Source organism: Poecilia reticulata, chromosome 4 (assembly GCF_904066995.2).
Source record: "Poecilia reticulata chromosome 4, P_reticulata-male-v2, whole genome shotgun sequence".
Taxonomy (NCBI): domain Eukaryota; kingdom Metazoa; phylum Chordata; class Actinopteri; order Cyprinodontiformes; family Poeciliidae; genus Poecilia; species Poecilia reticulata.
Window position 1 is genome coordinate 27,661,936 of NC_088833.1, and position 23,485 is coordinate 27,685,420.

At 38.6% G+C, this 23,485-nt stretch overlaps 1 protein-coding gene across 1 annotated transcript in view; it reads left to right on the forward strand.

Moving 5' to 3' along the window:
* The window catches only part of nme7 (NME/NM23 family member 7), a 24,382-nt gene continuing 897 nt past the window's right edge, over positions 1–23,485 (forward strand). The window contains exons 1-11 of the mRNA XM_008407651.3: positions 1–138; positions 2,131–2,232; positions 2,342–2,508; positions 3,749–3,859; positions 6,285–6,335; positions 6,500–6,707; positions 6,818–6,923; positions 11,868–11,932; positions 12,799–12,867; positions 13,067–13,168; positions 21,167–21,274. Coding sequence (XP_008405873.2) covers positions 136–138; positions 2,131–2,232; positions 2,342–2,508; positions 3,749–3,859; positions 6,285–6,335; positions 6,500–6,707; positions 6,818–6,923; positions 11,868–11,932; positions 12,799–12,867; positions 13,067–13,168; positions 21,167–21,274 — 1,092 coding nt within the window. The 5' untranslated portion in view covers positions 1–135. The remainder of the gene's footprint in view (positions 139–2,130; positions 2,233–2,341; positions 2,509–3,748; positions 3,860–6,284; positions 6,336–6,499; positions 6,708–6,817; positions 6,924–11,867; positions 11,933–12,798; positions 12,868–13,066; positions 13,169–21,166; positions 21,275–23,485) is intronic.

Consider the following 23,485-nt stretch of genomic DNA (forward strand, 5'->3'; position numbering starts at 1 on the left):
AACAATGTACCATGAATGCATCTCGAGTTTGAACTGCAGTTACTATAGCAACGAAGTATAACCTGCGATAGCTAACGTTTGGCAAAACCGACAGTCTGCCGTATCGAGCCATATAAAATAAATTACCGTCTTCAAATGGTGAGTTAACACATTTAACTTTTGAAACACTAACGTTAAAACTCCACGTAACCTGGTGCTTTGCTTAGAACGTGAACGAACTAGATAGTCATTTGTTTGCTAACTTTAGCTTAGCAATATGAGCATAGCAAGGGCTAGCAGACTCCAAATGTGAAGCTAACGTTCAGGATGTGAATTAGCAGTTAAAGCTGCCCAAATAATTAATACCTGTACGTTTCTTTGAAACTAAGTGCTTCTAATATATGAAGATTTCTATTGTATTGACCATTAAATGCTGTAACTGTTAGGTAAAGCTTCGGCTAAACTAGTCTTGATGCTTATAAAATGTTTATTTATAACATCAATGTTGTTACATTGATGTTATATTATAGTTTAGATATTGATGTAAAATCTTCAAAGCACGTCTTGAAATGGTCCATTAATTGTGGATATCTCGAATTTCACTATCAGTGGTAACGCACAACTCTTTTAGGAAACCCCTGCTGACACAGCACTCAATGAGAAAACACAAAAAGTGGTTTTCTCTTCCCTCAGTCAAAATAGATATGGTGAATATGACGTAATTTCCAGTGTAATGATACATGGTGGAAATAGTAAAAAAAAAAGGTTCATGACGAAGTTCAAACTGCTGCTACCTGAGAATGTTGGAACTTTATTATTGAAGAATATTTTTCTTGTCAGGAAAGACAGATAATGCAATTCAATTTGAAAATACTTTATCTATCCAAAAAGGAAACAAAATTCTGTCGTAACTCATCTCATACCTTCAGAGAGTTTCCACTAGCAGTCAGTCTTGCAATGAATGTGAAGAAGCCTCTGACTGAAGACTGTTGCTGTATGACAGTCTCTGCTGACTGTCATGGCATGCTAAGAGCTTTATAATATTTATTATGTAAGCTTTTGCAATGCTAATCAGCTGCTCCCAGTTGTAAAAAATAATAAATTTTTGCCTCTTGTTACATATCATAACATCTCTTCAAAAGTTATTGTTTTAAAAAAAGAGCAAAAAATTCTTCCAACTGCACAGGATTCAAAACCATATGAAATAATTATCCAAACATGCAATGTCTCAGCCAAAGACAACAAACAGAACAAGTCAGAAATAACATAACAGAGCAGCTAAAACATGCTGTATTTGTCAGCGGTGCAATTCAAGAATAATACGACTTGGTGCAAAGTACTACTTTTGCTATTTTTCATAGTTCATAGGGACTATACAATACAGGTCACATATATTTGTGTTAATACCAATTCAATACACTAGTAGCTGGACATTTAACCACTCTTCTCTTTGTTAGCTATTAGCTAGCTAACAAAGCTGACTAATTAATAGCTAGCTTTTTTATTTAGCTTTGTTAACTATTACTTGGCTAACAAAGAGATTGCCAGATGCCAAACAGCTCACACATCTAAGGCAAAAGCCTTAAGTGAGCAGCGCTTACTGCTGAGACAAGGAGGTTCAAGGTCAACTCATTCCAATCACATTAAACAATTCCAGGTTTTGACTCTAATTGTTTACATACAGGAGACAGTCAGAAAACCTCCCCCCCACAGTTTCAAGCAAGCCCAACTTAATTATTATGGGAAATCCACCTCATGTGATCCAATACAAGGATTATCATTCTTGATGCAAGTTGTGACACGAAACGTGGATTTATTGTTTAATCTGCTATAGAAAGTGACTACGGATATTTTTGTCATAATTGAAAAAGCTCAGATTTGTTTCTTTGTCACATCAGTAAGTTTTTACTTGAGGGCAATGCAAACACGTCGTCAGCGCTACCATAATGCGTTGGAGCTAGTTCTGGTCAGGCAAGGCTAATAAAAACCAGGTGTTGACTTTGTTGCGTTACCTAACTCAAATAGGTCTTTCATAATCAAGACACATGCATGAAGTAGAATAAACAATAGTGTATGAAAGTAGATTTTTGTTCACCCCAAGTCCTTGTGTCGTTTTTAACACATATCTAAATTATGTTGACTACTTTTCAGGAGGACCGGTATGCTTTTCTCACAGAGTGGTCCGATCCCACTGCCTCCCTGAAGCGGCGCTTCCAACTGTTCTTCTACCCTAAAGACAACTCTGTAGAAATGGTACCACTTCATGTTCTTTTTAAATTCCCTATGTTTTTTGTAAATGTCTCTAGAAAAAAAAGAAAGAAAAAAAAAACTACTAACATATTTCTTTTTTTTTTTCTTACAGTTTGACCTAAAGTATCAAAGGATGTTTTTGAGAAGGACTAAATATGATGACCTCCATCTGGAGGACCTGTTTTTGGAGAATCGGGTGACCGTGTTCTCACGGCAGCTGAAACTGATAGATTACGGAGATCAGTTCACAGCAAACAAACTCGGCAGCAAAATAGAAAAGTACGCTTGGTTAGGCCATGCAATAAATCTCTCTTATCCGCTTTAGTAACTGTACACACTGTACCGCACAGCAATCAACCCCATTGTATGCAGGGTAATGACCTTACAATAATCCACAACCTGTAATTTGTTAACTAAACAATATATGCATCTCTATATGGAACCCTGCCTTTAGTATCAAAGATTGATGCAAGCGTTTTTTTTAATTAACTTTTATACTTCTGACATGACTTTAAGAGCAAACTTTAATACATTTATCTTTAGCAAAACTTTGTCACCTTATATCCACAAACTGTTGAATAGAATTCTTCTCAACTGGCTTTGGTCACCTAGAAACTGACATTTTTGCACATTTCATTTTCAAAACAAGTTCAGTAGTGTTGCAGTGAATTTTATTTTGTGGAATCAGGGCAAAGGGGTTGATTAAAAAAACTTGCCACACTTTTCATAATTTTATTTATAAACTATGTATCATTTACCTCAGACTTCACATGCACACTGCTTCTCATTCCTGGCTTTAAAGTCAAAGGAATATATTGTGGAACTTAAACCACAAACTATGCTGTATTATGGAAAGTCTTTTAAAAATACAATAAGCCTCAATTATTGTCAAATGGAAATTTTCAACAACCATCCGTTTAAAGTGATGGGGGCTGTCAGAGTTGCTTGTCTCGTCCAATAAAGTAACATTGGCAGAAAGCTCATAAGTTGGGGGAGTCATGCTAAATCCGCTGGATTAATACAGAAGGTTGACTAATTGTAGAAATCATCTGATTTTATACATTTGTTGGCATCTAAGCACTGTAAAACAAAATGGTGTTCTGCTACGTTTTTGGTGTCTGGGTCCATGAGAAAATGGCCCCTAAATAATACAGCTGTTCAGGTTTCTGCATCAAATCAAAAGTTATGAAGACTTTTAGAATGTCATTAGCTAAAAATAAGGGTGATAGCTTCTTGGAGGAATCAGCCAAAAAAATCATGCTGAGACCCGAGATGAACTTCCAGATTAATGTAAGAATAATAAGAACATAGGTGATGGCTGGATGCCTCACAGCTAAGAATTTGAATATATTTCAATCAGTTTAAATCTGTCTGAGTCTGTATATGAATTTGTTTGTGAATGTGTGAAGTGCCATTTCACGACTTGAGCAGAGAATCATTGCTATATAAATAAATTGTACCTAATTATCGCCTGACGCTGAAAAATCTCACATCATATGTTTCTCTTTCTTTGTTCCAGAACTCTTGCTCTGGTGAAGCCAGATGTGCTTAACAAGATAGGCGATATCTTTGAGCTGATTTACTCTGCCAAACTGATTGTGACCAAAGCAAAAATGACCAAGGTTACATGGTAAGGTCACCCTGCCACAGAGTGTTTAATGAGAGTACTGCTACTTCTCTTTGTACTCTTCAAATTTATGACATGGCCTCGTGCAAGAGGGAGACACTGGCTATTTGCTGGCTGTTTTTTCACTTAAAAAGAAGAATGACTTTCTTCAGCGCAGCGGACATATGACATGCCACAGGGCAAAAGAGCTACATCTGTTTATTGGTGGTGTAATCATTACCAAATTAGTTGTAGCCTCAAGGCAATAAGGATAGCCTTTAATGGCTCACTTCTACTTAGAGGACACTGAATGAAACGCCCTTCATGTATCCTTTTACTTTTTAAGATGGTTTTCAAAGTGAAATAGGAATACTATACTCTGCTGTGACCTTTTTGTATTGCTACTTTAAAATTGGAGATAAAAGTGGCAACAAGTATTAAGAGCCACTGAAAGGGATCTATTTTTTACTTTAATTTAAAATGCTATGAGAACTGCATTTGAAATATTTTTGTTAGTCTCGCTGCTACTGGTGGTTATTAATTCTTTATATTAAAATAAATAGTGACATGCCAGCATTTTTGAGCGGTGTGTCATACTAAAAAAGTTGATTTACTAATATTCCAAATATTAGTAAATCTTCTCATTTTAGTGAATAGCGTGGTTAGCACTGTTATAACTATAGCTTGTATTACTGCTATTATTATTATTATTATTATTATTATTATTATTACTCTACAGTGTTGCTGCGTATCTCTCAGAGAATGTAGATCTGTAACTCAGAATTCAAAGTCCTGCCAATCTGCCATGTTCCGTCACAAACAGAGATTGAAGGCTCCAAAGCATCAAACTGAAACTTTGCCTTTTAAACACTTCACTGATGCTCAACTTTGAGTTTTCCTTTCACAGTAAGGACATCTACACCAGTGGGGTTTTTTAGCTGGGGTCCAACCAAAGTTTAGTCCAAAGTTTAACTGCTCATTGGTAATCAATTTGAACAAAACAGTAATAGATTTGAAAAAGATTAACACCAGTCAGCACATGTCCTTAAACTGTAGTTGCTGCTTTCAAACATTTCTATAACTAGATGCAGCTGGTGCTAAACTGCTTCCAGTATGTTCTTCCCCTCTAAGGATCACAGACTGAGCCTGCTGATGTTTAAAACACCTCAAAACGTTCCTGATTGTGGGGATTGATTGTTTTTACTATTTCCTGCATTTTCTCAATAAATACAAAAACACAGTTAACGCGTACAGTGATACAAATCACATTTTTTATGGGACTAGTCCTAAAGGAAATACATTACAGCATACAAATGAATATTCAAGAGCAGTATTTGTTTGTGGGGCCATAATTGCTGTTATCGTTATTATGATGGCATCACAAAAATGTAACTGTCAAGTTTTGGACTTGATATTAGGGAAATCTTTATCCGTTCGCTGATGTCGTTGGACCAGGGAGAGGGGGGTGAAGAAAAGTACCATAAGAGAGGTAAGGGTGGGGGGAGAAAGACTAACAACTTTGATAAGGGGGTGACTACAGCTAAGGGTGGGGGGGTAGGCGAGTTACTCTAATATTTGCGGGAAAATACTACTATGGGAGCACACCGGGACAGAGGGATATAATACAGTAGTTTCCTGTCCAAAACGGGAGTTTTGTTTTTCAACCCAACCCTAATATCTGTTTCTATATAACTTTAGTTTTTCAGTTATTTGGACTTTACCACTGAGAGCATTTGAAAACTGTATTCTAATTGTTTTGGTATACTGGCTTCTTCCTTTCTACGCAGACTTTCAGCCCATGTCGGTACAGGATTCACCTCACTGTGAATAAGGAAAACCTCTTAGCATCTTGTAAGGCCTTTTGCTTTGGTTCTGTGGTTGATCCACACATTAAATTTTTTTTTTTACCAAAACACTTCTTTTATCTCTGGAAATCAAGACCCATATGATTCCTGAACGGTGTGGTTAGTGGATGTTCCTGTGCTGTTTGCTGAAGCACATGTTTGCTTGAACAGATGAGCTTGGCATTTGAACCCAAAGGTTAATCAGACTTGTGGAAATCCACAGTTCTCTTCCTGATACCTTAACTGATTTTTATGGATTTTTCCATACTGCTACAAAAGGGAGCAGGATGTTTGAGGTCTTGATTTAATATCCATCCACAGGTTCTATTTAACTTAAATCCTGTGAATTTTTCAAACACTAAATTGTAGGTTACTCTTTAATTAAAAAAAAAAAAAAAACTAAAGGCGTGTAAGACAATGACCTTCTTAATATAGTCCTGCTTCACTTGCTGTCCAGAAGTATTTCCCAAAAGATAAGAGACTAAAGCCCAGAATTATCACTGACCGCTCTTAATGACTCTAATCTGGTACACTGAGTTCACTTTAAAAGTCCAAGATCACTTGGTCACAGATTAACTTTGGTTTATGGTTTTGTTACATTGCAGGAGCCAAGCGGCAGACTTTTATGTGGAACATCAGTCAAAGCCTTTCTTCAAGTGAGTGCCTATGTAAATGATTTGCAGGCTCTGGGCACAAGACCATTGCCAGAAGTGGCGATAATGATCCAAATGACATTGCGGTGACATTCGAAACACTGCAACGTGTTCCACTTTTCTATTTAAATCATCGGCGCTAAATTCAACGTTGCTCCGTTTTGCAGCAACCTGATCCAGTTTATAACCTCGGGCCCCGTGGTTGCTATGGAGCTGACTGGTGATAAGGCCATGTGCATCTGGAGGACGCTCCTGGGACCAGCGGACTCCGCTGTGGCACGACAGGAAGTGCCGCAGAGCCTCCGCGCCAAGTTCGGTACCGACACCATCCAAAACGTTTGCCACGGCTCTGAGTCACTCGCCGCCGCCGCAAGAGTGAGAAAAGTTTCACCTAAAGTCACCCTTTGCCCGGGCCTTTGTCGCCCGCTATGTCCGTTCCCAGAAATAATGGTGAACCTGCGTTGATGTGTTTGTGTTTTTGTCAGGAGCTCGAATTCTTTTTCCCTTCCACGGTAGGCCACGGTCCTGGCAACACAGCAGTCTGCGAAGACAGCACGTGTTGCATCATCAAGCCTCACGCCATAGCAGAAGGTCAGGTTATCACATATAAAAGCTGTGTTAAAAAAATCCTCGTAAAACTGAAGTACGCCCCTTCTTTTTTACAACTCTTGGAATTTGCTGCATTGCTCGAGGTTGTCGTCCTCTTGGATGACCCAACCTCAGTCAAGCTTCAGCTGTCATTGACATCGACCTTTACACACCTTATTACACTGTAGAGTTCATTAGAGTTCATGTAGGAGTCTTAACTATTTCTCTATCTAATATTACAGACAGTAACATATAACCTGCTAGCTTAGGCTTAGAGAAGTGACTGTTGAGTTTTACTGCTGGCTTCAAATGCACCATTAAACCTACAGCATTCATGCCAACAATAATTGCACGTTTCTTCTGACTGGCACTGTATTTTTTTACCTTGTGTTTTGCGGATATGTAACGCAGCTGTCCTGTATTACATACAACTCCCTGCAGCTATTGCTGTTAAAAGTTTTTGAGCCATGCAAAGACAATACTTGGGTACCAAAAACGACCCAGGATTTATCCTAATCCCAGGCTTGATCCCCCGTTCATGGAGCATGCCACCGGGGCTCTGACCTGTGAAATGGGAAATTCTCCGGACAGAGCCCAAGTAAGCATACAAAAGCTGTTGACCAAGAAAAGACCCTTGGCGTTTTTTTTCTCTCTCCTGCACCCACTATGTTTATTTATTACATAGTTCCATAAAAAAAAATCTTCCTCCTGATGTTTACCTTCAGTGCTTTCTGTTCTTCTCTTTTTTTTTACTCGTATAGAAACTGTTGTTTCAGTCTGACATTATTTAACTGTTTCTTTTTTTTTGTCAGAAGAGCTATATATGCTGCATCTTCAAATAGTTCTGCATGTTATTTATTGAACAGAGACAATAAAAAGACATATACTAGTAGTCTTGATAATCCATTAGAGGTTAAGACCAACACTTCATGACGAAGCTTCAATGTTAGCTGGACTCTAGTCCTCTGCTCTCCAACATGACTTTTGGCCACACCTAGATGGAATAGAGCCACCATTAATGTAACCTGTGCAGACACACATATGCTGGGCCTGCCGGGACATGTTCAAATGTTTGCCGTGAGTGAAGGCGATGAAAGGACATGCATACGCCAGGGCACGCTTTGTTTGCTTGTTTGTGAGACCTCGTTGAGCAAAAGTTAAGCTCACAATAATAAATTATCTCTGTGATTAATGGTGTTAATCCTTCACGGCACTTTTGAAAAGGGTTAATATCCCTTAAACATTTGCCATTCTGTTTCATTGCAACCACTATCAAGATTTTATGTGTTAGACCAACGCAGGTGAAGCAGGGTACTGTTGTGAAGCAGGGTACTGTTGTGAATCGGAGGGAAAATGATGCAAAAACAGAGATGGGTTAAAAAAAAACAACATCCCAAGCTTTGAAAATATAACAGAACTCTGTTCATCGTATGAAAGTGGAAAGTTTACGGCACAACTGTAAACCTGCCCAGACTGGGCAAGGAGAGCATTAATCAAAGAAACCTCCAAGAAGGGTTAGCGTTAGGGTTAGACTTAACCTCAACTCCATGTTAAGTCTGGAGGAGCTGCAGCGATCTGCAGTGATCTTCTGCTCAGAAGGAGAAATCTGCTGACAACAAATTTCTATCAAAATGGACTACAAACATGGCCTTTGTAGAAAAGTTGTAAGAAGAAAGACACTGTTGGGAAAAAACAAAAGGAGCCCCATTTGCAGTTTTTCAGTTTATTGTAATTTTCTAATTATAGCCATATTCCTGTCTGATTTATTGATGTCTGACTTTTATTGTTATATTATTGTTTCTGTTTTGCTGCACTTGTATTTCTAGTTCGGTGACCCTGAGTGACTTGTAAGATTCCTTCAAATATAGCACATTATTTAATACCAAACTCAACACATGTGATGCTAAAGACTTGAGACAGAGCAGTGACTCTCAACAGCTAGATCAAAGCATGTTCACGTGTTAAAATGGCTCAAAGTCCGAGCACGGATCCAAATCTGAATCTAGGGCGAGACTTGAAAGGTGCTATTTTGCACAGATTTTTATTTGTAGAAAATGTTCCACTTGAGAGGTTTGCAATGCTTTGCGATGCTTTATTCCACAAAATCCATCCAAGTTTGTGGATATAATGTAACAAAATATAAACAAATTCAAGGGTTTGAGAATACTTTCCAGCACTTTCTGTACTAATTGTAAGCAGTACAGAATGTACGTATGTATACGATTACTTAAACGTTTGTCAGAAGCTACCCACTTGTGCTTTGCTGCTTTTATGAGCATTTTGTTGGCAGCGGTTCAGTTTTCCAGAGAATATTCATGTTTTGTGTAAAGAATGAAATCTGTTGCAACAAATTTGTCGAGGATATTTTAACTTCTGTCTCTTTATCTTATTCTTTTTTTCCTTTTTTTTTTTAAGACTGAACAACATTTTATTTGGTTGTTTCTAAAGCAGCTTGAGTTTGAAATGTCACAATTTCACCAGGGTGTAACCTTAAACTTTCTCTTCCCTCTCTGTGGTTTGGCAGTGCAGGAGGTGTTTACATGGAAGCAGGTGTGCTCTCTCTGACTTAAAGAACTATTCCATCTGTTAACGACGGCCGCAAAGCAGAGTCCTTCATCTATTTCATTCTTCCAAATGGGAAAATGGCTCGAACTCATTAGCTTAGCTTTCGTCTTTCAGATTTAATTAGCCGTCTCACCTGGGTTTGTGTGTGTTTACAAATAAGAGTTCATTCAAAAGCACTTTTACTGTTTAAAACGGGACTCCAAAGGATTTACTGTCAGAGCTGTGATATATTTGGTCTGAGCTAAGAATAGTAAACCAGGCTGAACAATTTGCTCTGCTGAGAACAAATAGTACCTAAATACTTGCTGTGATTTTTTCCCCCGGGGATCAACTACAAGTTCCTAATTTACGTGGTAGCTACGCCTTCAGAATTGGGCCTATCCCGTTTATCCATGAAGGAAGTTGTGACTGAAAATGCACCCAGACATGACCGGAATAGAGAAGCTTCTGTTGCCAGGCACCCGGAATGGGATCTCCTAGCAACAGCAGCAGCTGCTTCGGGGAGCCGCGCTGATCCTGGGCTGGCTGCTGCCTGGGGAGGGCAAAAAGGACTCTGGGGGGGCGGAGGGCGGTTTATTACCTAACGCACATATCTCGGCTGTGACGGAACCAGACAGAAATTTATCGATGCCTGCTGCAGCACCTCGTCCACAATGAAAGTCACGTCTCCACGCCGCAGCTTTCAGAGTTAATGGGAACTGTCTTGTAGGTTGAGTATGCCGTCTACTTTTTATCAGGATGTCAGACTGAGATTATGAGAGCAGCGCCTTCATTCAAATAAGAGTCCGAGACAGTCTGACCTTCAGTGTTACCGATGTGCCTTCGTCGCCGCAGTGTTTTTACACTAATGTACTGCCATGGTGACTCGATGCACACAGCTCAGAATCTCTGTCGGAGAGGTTGACTGGATAGAAATGATGGTTTGGTCTGTGTGTACAGTGGGAAGCCCTTATCTAAAAGAGAAACTGAGGTCACTGCGTTGCCTGTCAGAGGTTTATGTACACCCATCATCTGATGTTATTGATTTTTATAGTCCACACATGTTTAAAATTTAAATACCCTTCCCACTCATATTTTCGTGTGCAAAACGAACAGCCTGACCATGTTCTGGCTGGATATTTCACCTGCCGTTTCTATTGGTAATAGTAGAGTTAATCAAAATTGGGTGGTTTTATGCAGAGCATATAACTCTTGAGCATACATTTTCAGCAGGTTTGAGGTTGTAGGAAGTCCAGAAGCTTAGCCGGCTTGTTCCATTTCAAAACCGGGTCGATGTGTGTTTGGGATCATTAGAACTAAGCCTGTCACAACAACCGATGAATCAAATCATCACACAATAAATTAAACTGATGATCATTTTCATTTGGATAGCAGTCATTAAAGTGATGGTCTGCTTTAGTATTGTTGAAAAGCCAGGATTTTGAAAAAGTACAAAGTAGTTAGTTTGCACTACCTGCTGCTTTTGCCTTTTTTCCCTGTCTAAATATTATTTTTTCAAATTCAATTTTGATTACCAAGACTTCATAATCCATTTTAATTATTGTGGTTTTGGTTGTTTTGGATTATTTTTGGATTGTTAAATGAGTTCCAGTGCTCTTTAGAAATTTAGAAATGCCATTATTATTATTACTGGATAGAGTACTCAAAAATTGCAACCGAGTTATAGTTGTAAAGCTTCTGGCTTGTTTATCGTTGTCATAGCAACTCCATAGCAACTGTAATGACATTTAGTTTTGGTACCTACCAAGATGGCTGTCAGCTACGAATTTCCTAGAAGGGTGACCTCAGGTGAGAACCGTGCAATAGTTGAAAAACAACTCAAAATGACAATATTATCATTTATCGCAATAATTTCTTAGACAATTTATCGTCCAGCAAAATTGGTTATTGTGACAGGCCTAGTTAAATCTAATATCTGAGTTTCAAGATCAAGATCTTCATTATATTACTTACTTTTGTGCAATGTGTCAGCACCACTGTTAGCTGAACAACTCCTCAGCATGATGCATGCTTGATGCTTGATAGTTGATGCAGTGGTCTTCGATCTGAACGCCTAGACTCCTTCAAACATGCCTCACACCATTGCGGTTGAGTAACTGAATCTTTGTTTTATTCCATTTTAAGTAGCAGCAAATGTTAGTTCTGATCAAATATTTCTAATTTAGCCCTTCAGTAAAGTTGCATATTGTCTTCCCACCCTGGAAAAGAAAAAGTCAAATTAAATAAAGTTCTGATCATTATTAATAGTTCCGGTTTACGAAGTTCTGCCCAGATTTTTCTCCATATTACTTTCTTTTAAGATGTATCATCAGGATACATTTGAACTCAACGAGCATGTATAAATCGGTGTAAGCTTGCTGAATGTCTGTGGTGTGTTCACAGGTCTGGCTGGGAAGATCCTGAACTCCATACGTGAAGCTCGTTTTAAAATCGCCGCTCTTGAATTGGTAACAGTTCAACACACATTGTTCACACCCTCCAATTTAATGTCCTTGGATTTAAAATTGTATTCATTAAACAAAAAAAGTGAGACAAACATTTGTCAAAAGATAGTAAAAATATTGTAAAAAGGAGCATCAATTTTGGTTTGCAAAAAAAAACAAAAGGTATGTGAAGAATTGTTCACATGTTTCTCAATAATCAATAGAAAACTCTTAACTGGTAATACAGCAGTCAAACCGTTCCTATAATTGCTGAGCTTCTTTATGTTTCCCATGATATTTGGACGATTTATCTGTATGAGCTTGTAATGTGAGAAGAAACTTGTTGATAAAATGAAAAAATTAATTTATACTTGCATCTGCCCACAGTGTCAATAATGTTGCACGAAACTGTAAATAAAGGAGGAATCTGGTTGAAATCCTGCTGTAGGCTGCAAAACAACATGAGCAGGAAAACAAACCTAAACGTACACCAGAGCTTATGGACTTTTTTGTTGTATCAAAGCATGTGTATGTCTTGAGAATGGCTCAGTCAAAGTCCAGACCTAATTTCAGACAAAAATTGTGAATAACATCTACCTGTTTTACATCCAAGGTTTTATGCCCTAATATTTGTGATGATATATATATATATATATATATATATATATATATATATATATATATATATATATATATATTTTTTTTTTTTAGCTTGTTTAAAAGTTGCTGAAACCCTTTAGAAGGAAGCTTTTCCATCTGATTAATACACGTTCTTTGTTTTCTTAATTCTGTGTTCTCTTCAGTCTTCATAATCTAGTTGGCATTTTGCCTGTTTTTCTTTTTTTTTTTTTTTGCTTTATTTTTTTAACCTTGTTTTTATATATTTACAGTTTAACATTGACTATGCGAACGCAGAAGAATTCTACGAGATCTACAGAGGCGTCGTCATGGAGTATCCTGTAAGTGTAAACATGACAGTGTTGTGCCATCATGGCTATCATGTGTCGTTGCTACATTTGGTTACACAAAAACAAAGGCTCAGCGTGAGAAGATCTAGGGAATTGATTTAAAAAAAAAAAAGTGTCACAGGAGTTGAGCTGTAGCCATTATCTGTGTGTTTCCTGAGTCTGTTGTTACATTTTTGAATGGATGTTTCAGGGTATGGTGGCCGAGCTGTGCTCCGGACCCTGCATTGTGTTAGAGATCCAAGGCGCAGATATACCAAAGTCTTTCAGAGAATTATGTGGACCTTCCGACCCTGTGAGTACCTCTACTGTTCTTATTGTGTCTTACACCAGCAGCAGCAGCCGACTTAATGTGAAGAACAGCAAGAGGGAGTTTGGAAATGTATTTTTAGATTAATTTTTGAATCACTATGAATTTATCAGCCTCATGTTTGGTGAAGTTTTATACAGTTGTTGTTCAGACATGCAATTCTTACAGGAACCCAAACAGTCTTTTTAATCAAACTTCTATTGTATTTTTCAGCAGTGCACATACGCTGCAGATGTTTGCTCTTTATATGGACTTAAATCTACAGTTAGATGATGTAGCTCTGATCTTTGTCACTTTTTAATTGAAGACCCCAGATATGACGTTCAATTTCAAATCAAAGTGGCTTAGCTTGTTTTGATTTTTTGGCTTTATGCCGTATATACGAAACAGTTTATAGCTCAAGCTAACACACACAGTCCTGAAACCAACGGGCGAAGTGTGTGTGGGCGTGTTTGCCGTCGATTACAGCAAGGACAAAACTTGATGTGAAATCCGATGAAGAGGCTGTGCTTGGTCAGCATGAGTGCTGCACAACATACCTGCAGACTTTCTCCTTCAAATGCAGCTGCAACCGATGAGTCAGCTCTGAATCATGTTAATAATTTCAAAGGGTCAGCTTGTTTTTCTCTCCGACGCAGATATTTTCAGTTTTTTTTTTTCTCCGTTTCATCATCCATCGGTCCTCCCTCGAAACATTCAGAGTTGCTCTTTCCATCAAAGCCACAAAAGAGGAACAAGCTTCTGATAATTAGCTAAAGGAATTTGTCATCACATGTCTATTAGGCTTCTCTTTTTTTTTTTGTTCACTAAGCAACAGTCATATTTTCCTTTAGGAACGTTAAGACAGACACTGCAACATCCCTCTAATGATCTTTTTAATCCCTTGAATATTCAAAAAGCAGCAGCAGTAAAAACCAGTTCCAGTTTAAACCTGGAGAACAAGAGATGTAAGTGAAAGTTTTCCAAGTACCACTGTGCTGTCAAGTCACTTCAAAACCATACGACAGCCAAAGTTTGAAATAAAGTTTCCCCAAGTAAAGGTAGATAAACGATCAGGAAGAGTCCTTGAAGTCACTTTTCTAAGAGGTGTACATTTTTTAAAATTCCTACAAACTCCAACCCAAGAATTCCAACATGGCTGCCATGTGTTTAGTTTGTAGTACCTGTGTTTTCTCAGACGCTCCTACAGTACTGATAAGTTGGGCTTGATCTTATTTCTACAACCAACTTCTAATTCCAGAACAGGGGAGGCCTTAACTTTTATGATGACATTTATAGAATGAATTGTGATGGCAATAAAGTGACGATTAAAAACTATTTTAAAATCGGTCAGCCTTTCTTGTCAGAGCCTCGCAAAAGATAATTCTGCTCTAAAAATAACACCGTTATCATAGAAAGTACCGCAACTGAGCTGCTAAAATGTACAAATATGAACATATTTTAAGCACTTGAAGTCAAAATTATTGTCATTTTGTCAGCTTTAGTTGGGCAATATGGGATTATAATTTTCTCTTGAGATTTATTGCAGTAATGATGCAGCGATAAAGTGAAATAGTATTTCAAACTTAGCCGTAGATCGTATACAATGTTCAGGCAACAACTCAGTGGGCTGCAGAATGCAGCTGGTTTGCTTAATATTTGCTTTGTAAAGAGTTCAAAGAGTTCAGCCCACCTACCATCAGTGCCACTTGCACCAAAGTCAGAAAAAAAACAGTGCAATAAAATAGAACAGGACGAAGGTGATGGTATAGTTTTAGTGACAGGGTTTAATCATTTTGACAGTAATCATGCTAACTGATGACTTTAGAGAAGTCTATGTTTGTTCTTTTTGGTAAATATGAGAGTTTAGCTTCTAAGCAGTCTGAAATCCTAAAAAGATGTCACTGTGAAGGGAACATATGGCATTTGGTGACAACAGCTTTGTTAGTTTCTCTCATCCCGACAGTAAGCTGAAACATGGACTCATCTGATCACACGTTGGTGTCCTGCGTTGTTCTGTCCATCTGTGACACGCTCAAAGAGCTCAGTGGCAAACTCTGTCAACAGCTGATATATTGCTTGATTTTTGTATAACCCAGCATCAGGTTACTGTTCTGGTTGTAGCACTCGACAGTGTTAAGAGGCAGGTACTTCTGGGTCATGTTACAAATGTGCACAAAACCCTGTCGACATTCTGCTGACGGCGAATAAATGTAACTTCACAATTGCTGTGTTTCCATTAAACAAGAAACGCATTTAAAATGTGAATAAGTTTATTTAGTCATTAAAGAAGAATGTCATCCTCCAACTACGTCCTGTCACCTTCCTGTTTTCCGACATTAGTAGATCACGTGACTCGTGTGATGCAAAAAATTATAATTTCCCATTGCAGTTTTGCCAAATAAACCAATTCTGATGCGGCTGAAAAACCATCTCATGCTAGCGCAAAAAAACTTTTACCAAAAATTTTGAGTTTTTTCAAAATTGTCGTGTTTCCATTAAGCACATTTATTTTCGTAATTACAATTTGTGCAATTTTATGGTCAATGGAAACACTTTGTGTTTTCATAATACTTTGCAGTACGACAAAAAGACTAGAATGATGTATAAATCCGTGGCCTTAACCCCCCCAAAAATTCCCATATTTTACTTATTATTAATTTTATCACAATATTTTGTGGTGCTATTGTGATGACGATAAAGATTACAATAAAACTACTTGTTACCTATTTTTTAGGTATCTGTATGGCTGTTACTTCATGGCAACACATTTACAACTCCACAAACACAAATACTGTTCTTGAAAAACTTGACCATTTTAAACGGGCTTCTTTAGGACAACGCTTAACTTAAAAAACGCGATTCGTATCAGTAAACTCCACACAGGAACTGCATGTAATCATTTTGTCAAACAGTGGAGAAAATAGCAAAAATAACTCCAATCATACTGCCAGTTTTGTTTTTTCATTTACCATCGATCAGGGAAATTTGTCATGACAACGATAAATCAAAATTCTTATCAGGACAAGAAATTGTTCATGATAAATAATAAACAATATAATTAAAAACCCACCCATGCAGAATATATACATATTTTTAAATTGTGACGGTGAAGTTGGTGGAATAAAGGTAAAATTGACAATCAAGATTGTTGCACTCCTGTCTCCCTCTGTGAAGTTAACATAAAGCACATCTGAAAACATGCTCTTACTTCTTAAACTATTTCTGTACTTTATTTTTGACACTGCTGAAGAGGTCGCCTCGTTCATCTGCTGCCGTTCCGTTCCGTTCCGCGCCTCTCGCCCCGCTCGGGACTCTTTGACGGTCAGCACTTTGATTGCTTCAGATTTCCCACACCAAGAGGGAGGTCAAACTGTTTCATCACCGTGTGACCTCAGGCTCCCGCAGCAGCATTTCCTCAGCGCTCACCCAAACGTTAGCACTCCCTGTCTTCAGCTGTTTTAGATTGCGCTGCCTCAGTTTGTGGTGTCTGGGTGGCTCCCATAGTACGTGGCTCCTTGTTGACTGGAGCGTAAAGACATTCCAGACGTTATTATGGAATTAAGAGATAAGGCTGAACTTTCTCCGTAACTAACTGTGCGACTGGACTGGAGGAGGTCAAAGCGTCTTTTACCAGTAGGAGGCTTAGGTTATTTGTGCTGAAAATAAGCTATGGATTTGTTCCGGCTGACTAATCTATAAACGGCACAGGTCTGATGGGAATCACCATGACTGTACAGCTGGCTGCTGAGGTCAAATCAATTGACTCTAATGTTTCCTTATTGGAGAGAACGTAAACAATCCCAGTGCAAAAGGAGTTGCACACAGATTCACACCTAAACCTTCCTGCTGCCTTGCTCCGCAGCCGGCCGGTCAGTCACGGGGTCGTGCTCTTGTCTCGTGACGGGGCCCTGATGTGAGAGCGAGGGGACACGGTTCTGCCCTGTTAACCGGTTCTGAAGAGCATTCCGCAGAGATTGATTTTCCTAAAAGTAAATGTTTCCCCTTTAAATCAGTAACTGAGGAAGCCATGTCTGCTGCATGCAACAGTAGGCCGTTGTTACATATATTGTGTTTCATAATGGCAACAAATGAAGGGCGTAAAAGGCTCTCTTTGTGCTGGAGGCTATATTTTTTTTTCTATTGATTTTCTTTCCCATAACAGGTAAAATGACACCAGCTGCTGCCGCTGTGATAAATTTAGAGTTGCTGTTAAATAATAAATACTCTGATACCCCTAAATAAAACTCCATGCTGCAGAGGGAGTCCACCTGTGATGGAGTTTAGATTTCCTAAATGAAAAAGCAGGCCGGACCAGAATTATTTGCTCGATAGTCGCGTCGGGCTCTGCCTTCTGACGTGTTTTTAATAATTCTGAAAAGCATCCAGCACAGAGAAAACCAAACGAGAAAGCACAATATAAAGTTGTGTTAATCTATTTATCATCATCTAAATAGAGGAGTAGGTAGTTTAACCTGTTGAGAAAATAAAGACAGTAAATATGCAGCAGAAGCAATCAGACTGTAACTAGCGCGGCGCAATGCTCGCACACGCAGCAGATTGGTCCCTGTCAGTCGCACATCCCAGGTGATTTACACCTGACTCACCCTGCAGTCACAACAAGCAACAGAATGGAGCTAAGCAAAGGCTAAAAACAGGAGAAGTTACACTGCTGAAAGCAGGAAAGCAGTAAAATGTTGGGTTTACTTTGTACAGCAGAATATTAGGGTGATATTGAGGGGAAAAAAAAATTCATAAAATTATGAGAATAAAGTCATAATACTACTTAATTCTCATAATACAACGTTATTCTGATATTATTTAGATGTTATTCTCGTGATTTATTATTTTTATTTATTTTTAATTTTTCTAGCGCGGTCATAACTTAGGGCTCAGACCTATAAATAAAGGTAATAAGTTGGGTCGGGATCTAAACTCTAAACTCTAACTTAATGTTGTAATAAATGCGTAAATATGGTGATTCAAACCCAGACTTAATTGGCAGATAAAGGCATATTTTTAACACTTACTCGCCATGTGAGTCGCCTGACTGAAATTGATAAGCACTGTGTGTGTGTGTGTGTGTGTGCGTGTGCGTGTGCGTGCGTGCGTACGTATGTGTGAACGCCGTGGACATCCTTTCCCTGACCTCTGCAGGGTGGAAAGGACATCAGACATTTCTGGGCAGTCATGTGACATCTAAGTCCTTACTGTCCACACATGGTAGCAGTTACAGGAACCCCAGTCTGTTATACTGAAGCGTACCTCCTCGCTGGCTAATACGGTTACAGGGAGCGGCGCCTCGTCCTCGTACCGCTAAGCAGATTTGTCCTCCTGTTCCTTTGAAGCGCGGCATGGACAGGTCTGCAGCAGGCAGCTCGTCGCTAATCAATAGAGGTTCAACGGCTGATGTCATTCTTTGTTTTCACCTTACTGCTTATTGAAATATCCTCATCAATACTGACTTTCAGATGAACTATTAACAGCAGAAAAAGATCTTGGAAGACAACAGTTAAGAGTTATTGTTAATTTCTGTTTTTGCTGGTTTTATGAGAACTAGCTGATATTTGGTATGGAAAGTTTAAAACACTGCTCTCCCTGTTGGCAACTGCACACAATGCAAATGTTGGCATTCAAACAGAAAATAATTGCATTTTCTATTAAAGAGGCAGCATGATGTGATTTCCAGGCACATCGTGCCATTTTGTAGCATAATCAAGTAACTTCAGATATTCTAAAAATGTTTTATATATCAAATACGACTTAAAAGAAATTTGACTTTGTAATTTAACGCCTTGAAATTGGGCCTCTTCTCTTTAAAAACTCCTGGTCTTTCTGAAACTCCGCCCTCAGGAAGTCATTACAACATGGCTCCTCTATTATGTCAAGGCAACACTCCAGGTTTATTTTTGATGAGGGAATAAGATTATATCAAAAAAAGTTGATTTTACATAAGACTGCCCCTTCAGCGTGATGAAATGAGATGGACTTGAAGCCCTTCTTAAAGCTGTACGCTCTGTTGTTTAATAGGCTGGGATTTATTTAAGTTGCATGTCAAACTCGAGGCCCAGGGCCAAATTCGGTCTGCCATAACATTTTATGTGGCCCTCAAGACTCTATTGAGCAACAATCTGCAACCACAGGCTTCTTTCTCCTTCTCATTGTATTCAACCATGTGCTGTTTTTTTTTCACATAGTTTTTCCACAAATAGCATCTTTTTACAAACCCCTTGTGTTTCTATAAACGTCTAATTGTCTTAGTGCAGTTTAAAACAGAAATAAAATCATCATTCTTTTGAAATCACTGCAGGTATTCATCAAAAATGAGAAGTTGTCTGTTTTTCAAAAGATAATGCAATATTTGCAGCTCTAAACAAAAAAAGGTACTCATCAAACGCAGAGAAACTACAATTCTTGGGAATGACCGAAAACTGCTAGAGTTGTTGCTAGCAGGGTGGGGATGACCTCAAATGACCTGCTCACAAGAGGAGTAAACCATATTAATACAAATCCATAATCCATATTAATGTCCCTATGAACACAGTGGTAAATTGTTCTAGTTTATTTTAGTTTTTGGTAAAAAAAAAAAAAAAAAAAAGTCTAGATTAGTGTCTTAAAGGAAAAGTAATGTAACCGAGTTAAAATCCATGAAAAGTTGATATCTGGTGTAGTACCGCTTATGGCCTCTTGGAGTTTGGACTAGAGCCTTTTTATCTGAATGTAGTAAGTATTAGACAAATGCTGATCTTTACTAAAATGACACAATACTTCTTTGCCCGTTGTTACACTTTAAAGGCACAAAATGGTGAGAAATACATGCTTGCTAGCTTTTATTGCTAATAGCAGTTAGCCTGTCACAGAGCAGCTAACAGGTTTATAAACCTGAAGGACATGGCAACCTTCTGGTTCACTGGTCCAGTTTGAGCTGGAGGGAGATTGACGCTATGTTAATTCATTAATTCAAGTTGAAAATAAAACTTAGGAACAATGAAGAACAGCAACAAAGCTAAAATAAAACCAGGTGGTCTGTAGTTGAACTGCACCTCCTGAAGTCCTTGAAGCTCCAACCTTATCTTTGTTTTTTCTCCAAGGTTGGATTTCAGAGAATTTTCTTTCCTTGACAGAGTTATGGAGGTTACAGGAAAATGTTTTCTAAGAGTCAGTCCGACCCTTAACATGGAAAATTTCACATCCCCTCAGGCTTCTGGGGCATTTCCAAACCGTCTTACTACTGGTTATCCAAGATTATTGTCAAAGATTATTAACAAAGGTTATTAACAAAGGTTATTAACAAAGGTTATTGTCCAAGATTTCCACGGGCAGGGAGTCAACAGTGTTCTTAGTAAATGAATTATTCACAAGCTGCCCCTCCCTCTTACGGCAGACGCCGTGGGGAGGGTTGCATTTCCTGGAGACGCACACGGCAACGGAGCCCAGCTTTGACCTTGGGAGTGTCTGACGTTGAAAGGAAACAGTCATCTAGACTCAAAAGAAGAAGAAGGGAGAGGAAACGAGCTGTGCAACTGTAGGGCAGATTTGTGATATACTGATATATGGGAAATGCTTTTTAAGGTTACTAAAGAAATAATAGAGTTCAATGGTTTGTAATGCTCCCCTTTCATTCAGCCCAGTGCTGTCGCTCCTTCATGTGAGCTTGACATGAAACTAAAAAGAAAATATCCCTTTTATGTCTCTCTCTCCATGGAGTCCATGAAAGCTTTTCTGCGTGTCAGTGTTTGCTTTTTCTTTTGTTTTTGTTTTTTACTTCTCCTCCAGGATCACATGATCAGCTGCTGAGTAATCACAGTTTTATTAACGCAGCAAGAGGACAGGATGTTCAGTTTCCAACCTCAGCTGTATCATCCACGCAGGAGTTTTGACGCCAGAGCGCGTGTCACCAGCTGCTGCTGCTGCTGCTGAAAGTCTCAGCTGAATGACAATGGGACGGTGTGACCTTGTGTTAATCAGGAAAGATATAACAATCAGGCTGTTTTCATTCAACAGGAAATCGCACGGCTCCTCCGTCCCAACACGCTGCGCGGCCTTTATGGCAAAGACAAAGTGAGGAACGCAGTGCACTGCACAGACCTGCCAGAGGACAGTGTTCTGGAGGTGGGTCTCACACACACGCACACACACACACACATACTGTGACCAAATTATTCATAACCCTTAAGCTTTTTTAGTTTTCCTACATTTTTTCATGTTACAAAAAACAACATAATAGTGAAATAAAAGGGAAAACAATGCATTTTCTGATTTTTTTTTTTTTTTTTTGCACAAATGCAAATCTGCTGTTGTATGATACCCCATAATAAAATCTATCCCAACCACATGCCTTCTAGAAGTCGCCTGATTTACAAGTCATGAATGAAAAGGATGAAAAAAAACTAAAAAGTGTTGCTACCCTAACCACATACCCAGAGGTACACACAGTGTGTTTTAGATTAGAGGTGCCCCAGTTTTCTTAAACTGATCTTATCTCCCTCCACAAAGGTCTGAAAATCATCCACTGTCCTCTTTTGCTCTCCCATGAGAGTCCTGACCACTAATATGACTTACAACAACATTCAGTTTCTGTTTGGGATCAATAAAATATCTTTGAATTGAATTTGAATCTGCACATGCTCTGTTAACAACAGTCACCTGTTGCCAACTTAGCAACTTTGTCTCTATTAGGCCTTCTGCAATAAGCAACAAATCCTTTAACCACATGATAAATTAAAACGAGCTGAATCATTTCCTTTTAGCGTTTTCTTTTCTCCCTTTCTACTAAAAACTGGGTGATAGAAGTCTTCAGTCTGGGACTTGGATCTACATCAACCCTTTTATCGAAGGACGATTCTGTTTACAGGCGCTTCATAATTCATTTATTTTGTTTCTGTTTTGTTTATTTATTTTGGACATTTAAAATGTCTTCCAGTTCTAATGCTGCGTATTCTTCTTTAAAATTTAAACTTTATTGAAGAATGTGTTCTTACATCATGAGGCCATTGCCAGTATTTTACCTGGTCTCAAAATAACATTATCGTTTATCGCAATAACCTTCAGAACATTTTATAATCCAACAAAATTTGTTCTGTTATTGTGGCAGACCTAGCTGCTATATTTAGCTTCTTTTCAGGCAACTAAAAAAAGAATCAGAATCGGTGATCAGCTGGAAAACGGCAGTCAGTGCATCCCTGGTTTACAGCAAAGCATCACGTTTCGTATGAGAGTGTTGATTAATTGTGAAACGCAAAAGCACTCCACACTTTTCAGATTCCATTTTGTAAAAGAAAAGAACGGTATACCTTTTCTTCTTGTTCCCAATTATGAACTACCAATAAAGTACATGGAAGTGTGTGGCCATAGCATGACTAACAGAAGAAAAAGAGGAAACAAATGGAGGAGTGTGTTTGTACTGTTGCTAGACTCCTTACGCCACTCCCACACGTTTCCATCAGCACGACTGTTCTCACCCCACCAATGAGTCTCGTCATTGTCTTACGGTCCCGTGCATAAGCAGCCACCTTGCATTCGTCCGAGAACAAAGCCCCCTCAACTCTGTGAAGCCGCGTCTTTAGACAAGTCCCATGACTCCGCTCTGTGGGCCGGGGCAACCTTAGATCACGCTGGTTTTGAGGAGAACAAGAGTGGCAGAGGAATTTGAAACAAAACCATTGTTTCGCAGGCAGTGGGTCTGACCAATCGGACGTCATTGTTCAGGAGAACTCCTGATCTGTAACCCAGGACAAACGCTTCCTTGTTAAACATTAGCCTGTGGCCAACTGGGCTGCCATTTTCCCAAGACTGAGTGACCAAGAAAGGGCCTGTGCAGAGGAGAGGGCCTGCATGTGATGTCAGACACCTGGGTTCGATCATGAATTAGATGAAGAATGAATTAATTTAGATAACACTGTGATACATTTCCTTTAAAGCTGCACTGCAAAAGCACAAAGTCTTACCAAGTAGCTTTGGTCTAGTTAGTAGCACAAATATCTTGGTATCCTTGGTGGCAGTAAGACAAAAACTAACTTACAAGTACATTTTCAGCAAGATGTTAGAGCTTGTTTTAAGTAAATATTGATTAATATTAACATTGATGGAAAACTCTGTTCTTTTGGCAGATATTTTCACTTATTTATTTCGAACAGACAGAAAAGACAATCAAGAAAAAAGAAAACAAAATAAAATAGAATGAAACAAACTTAAATAAAAACGTAAAACGAATTATTTTGCCCATGTGACATGCAAATGTTATATTTTCTGTTTGAAAACATATATATACATATAACAAGACATTTTTCCCATAAGTGAAATAATCCACCAGTTATTAACTAG